The sequence below is a fragment of the Tupaia chinensis genome, unplaced genomic scaffold (genome assembly GCF_000334495.1).
Source record: "Tupaia chinensis unplaced genomic scaffold, TupChi_1.0 Scaffold000048_1, whole genome shotgun sequence".
Classification (NCBI taxonomy): Eukaryota; Metazoa; Chordata; class Mammalia; order Scandentia; family Tupaiidae; genus Tupaia; species Tupaia belangeri.
The window spans coordinates 1,559,662-1,569,746 of NW_006159506.1; the positions used below are offsets into that span (position 1 = coordinate 1,559,662).

Here is a 10,085-nt window from a genome sequence, read left to right on the forward strand (position 1 = left end):
AACAATGACATGATAAACAGTCAAGTTAAACACAGATAAGGTTTATTATCTGTTGACGAGGATGTGTATAATAGTCTCAACTGGGCTGGACTGAGGTGTAAATTATGCTGGGTCAAGTCTCTTCACAATCTAAATGATGTATAGCGATTTAATGTATGAATAATAATAATAATAAATTTATATACAGGGCTTTCCATTTGCTTATTGTATGAATTACTTACTTTCTCTACCTTGTGTATATTATCTGCTTTATCGGGTGATCTTCCTTAATACCACCTTAATACCTCACAAAAACAGACTGTCAGGATAACTAGCTTTAGCTATGACACAGGAGAGAGGACTCCCACAGTAGAGTCTCCCAGTCAACTATGTGGTCAACCACTTGAATTCTGGCTACTAAATTCAACACCTTCCTTTTAAATGTCACTTAAAAGAAGAGTTTGGGCTCACCAAGTAAAAGCTGGACCCACATAATCTGCCTTCAATTTGAAATCAGTAATAAAAAATATCGTGAGGATACACAGGCATTCTTTGGTGAAAGAGTGAAGAAGGATGCTCACCATAACCTCTAGGTTGGTGGAACAACCTCAGTTCAGCAGAAAAAATCAGCAGGGCAATGTCACAACTTCACTCGGTACGGCTCTCTTGTCAGGTTATGATAGTATATCCTTGAGCTAGCACTTTTCAGTATCATGGGCTTTCTTAATGTAGGTGAAAGAAATATGTTCCTTCTCAACAAAGGTGGGAAAGAGGTCTCCAGAGACCTAATTTAGACCTTCATTTGGCTGATTCATCCATTCGTACAGGCCGTTAGAGCAGGCCAATATAGACAGCTATTATCCACTAAGCCTGAAAGCATGGAAGAGACCAGTGGAAGTCAGCCATCCTTGGGTGATGTGAGGAACTAGAATAGGTCCCAGCTTTCCAAAGAGAAAAAGCATGCTAAAGTTAACCATACCATTAATTTAACATCTTCTCTATTCAAAGCAATTCCGAAGTGTCAGAACTCGACAGAATTGAAGGTTAAACCTCCTTCTGATCAGAAAAGTCCTCATTCTTCTCACTAGCACTCAACGTTAATTTTGTGTTTTCAACAATCCTAAACCCAGATAACTAGCTTTTCTTCTTTTGACATCCATTTAGAAAATTTTGGATGTGCCTGACTCGTCTCACATTTTCATTCACTTTAGTGCAAAATTACGAAGAACTTTTCAATTTCAGCATCTTCTATGCATCGTTATTATGTGTTTTTATGCATCGTTATTACATATTATGTTATTACATACTTTTCCATCGCCAATTCAAAGATAAATAGAATACACTAGACCATAGTGAAGTATTTGCAAGATGAGCTGTTAACTCCTTATTGCATTCACTTCAGTAGAGTGAATGAATGACTTCACACAGCAGGGCGAGTTCCTACAAGTTAAATGTCAGTGGTGCTCATTACTAAGTGAGAACACAATTAGAAACACTTGCTACTAATAGTGTGAACATATTCTTCTGTCACAGGATGTCCTTTTAACACATTTGAATTTCTCAGAGGGAATAAAAACCTCTTCCAATGTTTTAAATGAGATCTGATGTGCTGGGTAACCTTCAGCACATACATGGACTTCCTTTTGTTCAGAATATGCTTTGTTTTCAGCAAACAATCATGTGCTAATGTTTGCATAATATACTAAAGGCTGAACAGATGTTAAAAACCAAAAAGGGGACTTTAAGGAAAATGAAAGTCGAGGTTCAGAAACTTTCTGCTCTCTCAATTTAGACAGAATCTCGAAATTAGCATCATTGTAGTGATGAAAGACCAAGAGTTGTTATTCTTTGACTGACTTGAGACTGTAGATGTAAGAGTACATCCTCCACTCAAGTTGTAGAGTTAGTTCTGGAATTATATTATCATTAAATTATTCATTATCATAAAAAGACAAAAAAAAGTATGTCATGAATTTCCCAATGACCTAATAGTATCAGCTACAGAGTGTAGCTGCAGGAATACTTAAGTGTTTAATTATACTCAAAATACTAATGCCCAGTCCATTTTATTTGGCAACTGTACAGATTAGTTTAAGAAAGTTGGTACCCAAAGATATTTCATGATGGCTGAGATCAAATGAATATATGTATATTTATTTCCTTGAAGCATTGCTAAACCTCTAAAATATTAAACATAGATTTATACATAATGAGTGATATAGGAAAGCAAATATTAAACATAAATAGTTTAAATCAATAATGAATTTTTCTGGAAAGACTAAATAGTGACTATTTGGGGCAGGAGAAGAGTGGGAGGAAAGGGCAGCTGAATGCTTTTTTGTCTAATTGTTTATAAACTGTTGTTAAGAGACAAACAAAACTCTCTCTGTGCCCGGATTATGTAATTTATTGGGAGTGTTCAGTCTCCTCTGTTCAGCAATGCTGATAACGACACTAATAGTTTAATTACAACTTGCTGCTCAAGGAGATAAACAAGGCTGTTTGCTTTTTAAAGCAGGGGTTACAATTACTTTTAAACGTGGTGGAAAGGCACATCTGTGAGTAGATCTTACTTGACAGGAAAGCAACCAGAAACCAGCTGGAAAATAAAGCCCCAGGAGTGAGCAGCCAGGAGCAAAATTAAAGCAAAACCCGCCCAGTTTGAGCAGTGGAGCAGTAGGCGTGAGGCGTAGTAAACAGGCTGCAAATGTAGGAGGGCACAGAGACAAAAGTTGTCTGTGGCCAGATCTTCCGCATCCTCCCTGGGATTCCATCCCAGTGAGAACTGCGCATCCAGCTCTCAGCTGTCCAGCTTCAAGTCAAGTCCCTGCTTCACTGTCCTTCACTTCAGCACCACGGGGGAGGACAGCTCCTCTGACTGCAGCACAGAGGCAGCGTGACCGCCCTGGGGCCTTGACCAAGGTATTTTCAGGAACCTAGAGGAGGGTCTGGATGTTTGTCTTGCTTGTTTATTTCCAGAGACAAGTTCTGCTTGAGCCCATCTTAACTGGTCTCCAGAGCATTTTAATCAGAAAAAAGAGATTGAAAGTCATTGGGTTTCATCTAGTGACTAAGTGGCTCAACAACACTGAGTAGAAGCTGCCACTTGAAACTTTTTAGTGCTTTATTTGACTGCTTCATTGTAAAGTACAAGTGGAAGGCAAAGGACCTTTCCTAATTGTTGCTTTAACCCTCTTCCTCCCGTACTAAGCAAAAGACACTAACAGAATCCATTTGAGTTTGTCGCAAAGGGTTCGCAGAACGACTCCTGGTATCAGTGGGCCCTTAAAAAACTCTCTCCTGGTATCAGTGGACCCTTAAAAAACTCACTTCAGTTCTTTCCAAGATCCTGCCCAGCGATTTACTGAATCTAGAACACACAGGAGGGGAGTCACAATTCCAAAGCAAGGGCACGGGCTGCTATAGCAAGCCACATACACCACCAAAGCTTTCCCAACAGCTCTCTGTTCCCTGGTCCCAGTGCCAGGGGCAAACGGTTAAGGAATAGCAGGATATATATGATTTTTCAAAACCAAATCACGAAGACAAGAAAATTATACTCCTAGGAGCTTGGCTATCTGGCACATCCAGTTGCCATTCTTCTAGCCATAAAGAGAGACTTGCTTTGCCAGAGTTCCTTGCTTCTCTTTGCAGAGAGCTCTCTTCTGCCCAAACTGCTCAAGAAGGCATAGCCTCCCCATCTCTGGGTGGTTATCCTTGCACACACACACACACACACACACACACACACACTTCTTTTGATTTTGTTCCATTTTATGGGTTTAGCTTCTTAAAGAAAAAGGTGTTGTCTGCTTTTTAAACTTATTTGGCAATAGTGTCCTTAGGAAAACGCCCTCCCTCTTTTTGCAGTGGAGTTGCTAGACTAAGAAGGAATCCTGGGCCAGGGAGAGACTCGGGCTAGGGTTGCTGCTCAGAAGTGAGTGTGAGAAGGCAGCCCTGGAGTTCCTGGTGAAGTGGGAGTGACTAGCACTAGGAACTCACTCAGGGGGTGAGTTTGACTCACTTGGGAGGTGAGTTCCAGCAGCAGCAGCAGCTGAGCAGCAGACTCTGGGCCTTTCTTAGCAGGGAACTCTGAGGGGACTCCACTGAGGCATGCTAGACTCTCAGTCCCTCAGGCTGCCCTTCCCTCCTTCCCTCCGTCCCCATCTCCTCCACCTCAGGTCCCTTTTCACTTGATTGCATCTGGGCCACTTTGGGCCCGTTCCCGCGGCAACACCGAATCACCCAGTCTGCACCCTATAGACCACGCTATTCTCGCTCCCAGCACAGAGACTTCGCAGCTGCTGGGTGCAAGGCAAAGGTTCGGTCCCCAGCCGTCAGCCCCGCCCCCTCTCCCCGCTCCAACGCTGCGGCGGCGGTTCCAACCCATCAAAATCACCGGAGTCTGAATGTCACCAACAAGTTCCACCCGGTAATTGGCCCCGCCGGCGAGCCTTCCCCGCGGGCTCTTGGCCCCTCCGCCCACGGCCACGCGCCGCACCCCAGCGCCGGGCGGTGCGGTGCCGGGAGCATTGTTATCAATGACAGCACTTGCCACCTGCAGGCTGGGGACCCGCGTGCCACCGGGAGCGGATGCAGGCTCCACGCGCTGCCCCCTCCCCCCGACACACACCCTGCTCACACCCGCCGGTTGAAAGAGATCCTGGCCTCGGCGAGGTACGGTGTGTCGCTCTTGGAGCGGACTCTTCGGATGGGCCGCCGGTCTATATCGTCCTCCGAGGTTGCCGCCATTAATGTGGGAGGCAGGAGCAGGGTCGCCCGGCGAGCTGCGATGGAGAAGGACAGGGAGAGAGGGAGCGAGAGAGAGGCGGCGGAAAAGGGGCGGCGGGGAGAGGAAGAGGCGCACACGGGGAGGGGGAGGGGGAGGGGTGGGGAGGAAGGGAAAGGGGACAGGAGGGAGGGGAAGAGAGGGAAGAGGAAAAAAAGGAGAGAGAAAGAAAGAGAGCAAAGGAGAGAAAAGGGTGAAGGGAGAGAGAGAAAATCCGTTAAGGATTTGCGGACTGGAGTAGAGACCGGGTTAGCCCTGGCTTGCACCCAGGAATCTCCCTGGAACCCCTCTGCCCGTCACAGGACTAAGGGGTCAGTGCTCTGGACTGACACCCCGCTTCCTTCCTGCAGCCCCAGTTTTCAGCCCTTGGCACAGATAGGCTAATGCGAAAGGGAGGACTCCGAAGCAAAGATGCCCAGTCAGCACCGTGCCCTCTCCCGCCAAATGCACTTACTCTGCTCTGCAAGTGCACGCTATGGTCTCCTTCACCCACAGGCTGCTCCAGGCTGAGGCCGCCCAGCTCTGGCGCTCCCTGTCTGGCATTGTCACCCTGGGCTGCAATCCCAGGTCCAGCAGGTCCTGGGGGAGGGCCCTGTGCCCAGGGTAGCCCTCTGCTTCCTTGTTAACCCAAGAGCTTAAATACAGATAGGACCACCTCTGAAATCCTAAGAAACTCCCTCACCTGGCCTTTAACTCAGGAGGGGGTAGAGGAAGAGTGTGCACTTGTTCAGGTGCAGTTTGCAAAGGTTTCTAGAGTGACTACTTTTGCATGTAGACCAGGCGTATACACACAGAATGAAGTGACCCTTTTATGCACCCCCTAACTTCTAGGATGTGTTGATCTGCAAAAGCCAGTCAGTTCAAAACCTCCAACGTTCTCTCGATTTGCTCACTTAGAGCAGATGGTAGTGTTTGGACAGTTGTTTCTTCAACCCTGTTTCACTGTTCCTGAAGGGGAGGGGAAACTCAGGAGGATGCTATATTCCTTTGAACTCCTGAACTGCCACCAGCCACTTCCCTGGAACACAGCCCAAGAACCTACAAAGGTTTGCAGGAACGAATCAGAAAGCTTGATGCTCCTTCTGAACCTATTGATGGGCTAAACTCTTTCATGTTTGTCTCTCTGCAGCTGTAAGTCCCTTGGTGTTTTTGTGGCCTGATGCTACCACTCTTTTCTCTAACAAGTGCCCACCTGGAGCAAGGGACTCACCTTAGGTTGGTGCTCTCCCTGCATAAAAGAAAGCTCAGCGTGGAGCCATAGCCTACCTCTCAGTGGAGAAAGTTCTGGTCTGCTCTGCAAGGCTTCCCTCCGCACTCAGCTGTCAGCTCTAAACCGCATTTCAAATTCTCTCTCTTTCCCTAGAATCTCTGGCTGGTCTACACTGGTGCGTAGTCACTCTTCTGTCTTCATGGGTGCATAGTCACTCTTCTTAGGAAGAATTTATCTGCAATAGCGACTCTGGGCCTTACTGTTCCCTCCTTCTCTACCATACTATTTCCTTCTCCTTCTGTTTAACCTTTCCCTAGAACTTCTGGCTGTTCAGGCTCCATGTTTTCAATCCCAGTCCTCTCCCTTTATCATTGCTGTTATGGATTCTATTCTAGATTCTACTGTCACCACTCAAACCAAAGTTATTGAAAAAGGTATCAACATTCTTCCAACAGTCAAATTCATTGCTTTCTTGGCTTCTCTGAAATGGTTAGTAAGCTGTCCTTGAAATAATCCCATTTTGGGGCCAGCAGATGGCATAATGGTTATGTCCTTGGACTGTGGTTTGAGTCTCTAACACAGCAGCTTAAAACTCATGTTGGGCGTATGTGCTTGCATGCCCAAATTCTGGAGAGGAAATTGGGGGAGAAGGGATTGTGGCATGGCCATCCTTCCTGAAGGGTGATTTCTTGCTTTCTGCCTCTCTGCCTCTCTTTCTCTCTCCAGTGAGTGCACATGCCCTATAGCAAAAATTTCTCTCTTAAAAAAAAAAAAGAAAAAGAAAAAGAAAAAATAAAGAAAGAATCCCATCTTTTGGCCTTCCTGTACTATGGTCACTTGATTGCTAATTGTTGGCTAATTCTCTGCATGAGGATTTGAAATAGTTGATCCACCCATCCAGGACCCACCACAATCTGACTTCAACCTGTGTTCACTTCCTCATTTCCCATCATTGAACCCCACTCTGCTTGAGACCCCAAGAGTCTGTCTTATTTCTGCATCTGCACTTTTGCTTATGTGGCACAGCATGGATTTCTTCCCTGCAAACAGTCCATGTTCTCAGCAACCTGAAGTAGCTAGTCCACTAGCTTGTGGCATGAGCCCAGTGTGTAGGAAATGCTCTAGAGGTATTTTTATGTTTATTTTTTTAAGAATTATTTTATTTAATTTTATGCATGGTCATTATTTTATATTTTTATGACCAGAGAGAGACACACAGAGAGAAAGAAAGTGAGAAAGCAAGCTACCAGGTCTGGGACTCAAAACGTAGTCAGTCATATGGGAATCCAACTGTTTCAACCACCACGCCACCTGCTGGCTCCATCAAGAAGCATTTTTAAATAAATAAAAGAAGTAGAAGAGAGACATGGAGAAAAAGTAGCTGAGTTGGTATATCCATGTCTGTCTGATTTCAAATCCTATGCTCTTAACTAGGATATTGATTTGCTGAGCATATGTATAGGGTTGATTAGTCATGTTTTCAATTCCTTTTTCTATCATGTTTCTCATTATGATGTCCCATTTATTTCTGTTAAACGTAGTTTAAAAATGAATACCTACTAAAGGCACCAAAGGCATCTTTGTCTTATTCAATAAATTATGAAAGTTAATTCTTTGAGATGACTAATCAGACTGTAAACCCATGTTGTGACTACAACATTTAGATTTAGAGTCTTAAGAAAGTGCAAAAAGTAAGAGCCTCAAACAACTATACCTATTGTTTACTCATACCTCCTTTAAATCAGGGTGTCTTATCTGTTCAAAATGTTTGGGATTACCTGCCTCTTTGTATTTTCATTCTTCAGTGGAAAACAATAAAGTCATTTGAAGGGATACCTAGTCTTAGCTTTCCCAGTGTTTCACTGAGTTTTACCTATTAATTTTCTTGTTTTAGAGGAGTAACTCTTTGCATTTCTGTTTCTTATTTATTTAACATTTAGAGGATTAGGAACTTAATACTGCTATCACTTTAGGTTCACAGTTTTCCAGAGAGGCTTAAATGAACTTCCTCATTATTTTATTATAGACTATCTCATTATTGAAATCATTGTACAAGGAGATACTTTTGACTAAAATGGGCATGAAATACTGTATCCATCTTTGTGTTCTTGAATTCTTTATTACATTTTCATTTTTTATTATCATCTATTTCTTGGCTTCTCTAATTTACTTCATTCTTGTCTTTTATTGAATGTTTCCTATTCTCTTGTCACTTTGCCTCGCCTTTTATTTTTACATTGTTTTCAGTTCTTTCTGTTCAGGTACCCCCACCCCCACCCCCTTATCCTGCTATGAAGAACTCACTTCTGTGGGCTGGTTTCAATATTTCCCCATTCTGGGACCAGCAGTTAGTGTAATGGCTGTGTCGCTGGACTCCCACGTAGTTGACCGCGGTTCGCATCCTGGACCCAGTGGCTTAAAACTCACGCCGGGCGCGTGTGCATGCGTGCCCAAGATCCCAAGAGGAGAATGGAGGAGAAGGGATTGCGGCATGGCCATCCCCCCGGGGGGTGATTTCTCGCTTTCTGTCTCTCTCTGTCTGGCGGGTGCACGCGCCCTATAGCAAAAAAAACATTCTTTGTCCTCTGGCATGTTTTCAATATTGATGATTTCTATCAAAAATATCTGACTGAGTGACATCAGGGGAAGAACCCTGGGGTGGAAATGAGGAATGAAGGGTGCTACCCCCAGCACTTCTGTTACCTATGTGGGACAGGGTGAATCGCTCTCCCAGGATGGGTCTCAGTCACCTCAACCAAATAATACAAGGGTCAAATAACGTGATCCCAAAAGCCTTGCCTAGCTTCAATATACTATAATTACTTTGTGGCTATTCTTGTATTTCTACTTCTTTCCATAAGTATCTATGGTATATTTTGTCCCTTAATCTAAGAAAATTCATTACTCCTTTGATTTGCAGCTAATATTTAGAAGACCACATGGCATCCATATTTCTCCCTAGCAATTTCCTAGTATTTGAGTCTATTTTATGTAACTGCATTCTTTAGAATCTGTTTCCATCATGTGGCATATGATGGTATGTGTGCATGTGTGGATATGGATGTGTATAAGAAAGACTGAATTCAACTACGACCTCATGACTTCCAAATATAGTCTTTTTCTCCCATGATTGCTTCTTTCTAAATATGATTGCTGACTTGGGAAGAAAGCAATTTTGCTTCTCTTTTTTAAAGCCAGTCTACATTTTAATACTGTGAGTCCTTACATGCATATTATATCAGAGCTGGGACCAGAGAAAGAGAAACAGCATAATAAGGTGCTTAAAAAATAGCATTTTGTGTACACATTACTTCCATGAAAGAAGATGGAGGTGGGAAGGAGAGGTCAAGAGAAAGATATCATATTCCACCCTCATTAGGGAAATTCTTTAGGTGAGTAAAGCATATTCCTTAAAAATATTACTCTAAGTGTGTTTCTGGGACACTCCTGCATCAGAATCACTTGGAATACATATTAAAATGTTGATTTCCTTAGTCCTCAATCTGAACCTACTGAATTAGAAGCTGAGGTGATGATAATCATATTTGTAAGACTCCCAACACGTCCACTCTCATCACCTCTATTCAGTGTTATACTGGATGCCTTGGCCAAAGCAATAGGCAAGTAGAATAAATTTAAAAGGTGTAATGATTGGAAAGCAAGAAGAAAATAGATATTAGGCATAGATTTATGGTTATCTGCTTTCAGAATCCATAGGAGTCCACAGACTATTACAAACAATAAATAAATGTCAGTTTTACTGGATGTAATGTCGATACAAAACATTTTTTTTTGTTTTTCTATACTTGCAAACTTAAAAAATAAAATAAAAAAACATCAAACTCATCAAATACTGATGAATAAATTTAACAAAAGGCAAGCAAGACCTTTACATGAAGAGCTACAAGATATTTTTGAAAGAAATGAAAAAGATCTAAATAAATGGGAAGTAGAGTGATCACACTTATGAATTGAAAGACCCAGTATTTTTCATTTTTGTTTTTGGAGTGACTTTTGCTATAGGACATGTGCCCTTACCAGAAAGACAGAGAGACAGAAAGTGAGAAATCACCACCCCCCCCCCCCCGGGGGGACCACCACACAACC

At 43.1% G+C, this 10,085-nt stretch overlaps 1 protein-coding gene across 1 annotated transcript in view; it reads right to left on the reverse strand.

Annotated features, from left to right (window-relative positions):
• Positions 1-4,617: 4,617 nt before the first annotated feature.
• The window catches only part of LOC102467669 (phosphatase and actin regulator 1-like), a 32,026-nt gene continuing 26,558 nt past the window's right edge, over positions 4,618-10,085 (reverse strand). The window contains exon 3 of the mRNA XM_014590911.1: positions 4,618-4,766. Within this exon, the coding sequence (XP_014446397.1) occupies positions 4,618-4,766 (149 nt within the window). The remainder of the gene's footprint in view (positions 4,767-10,085) is intronic.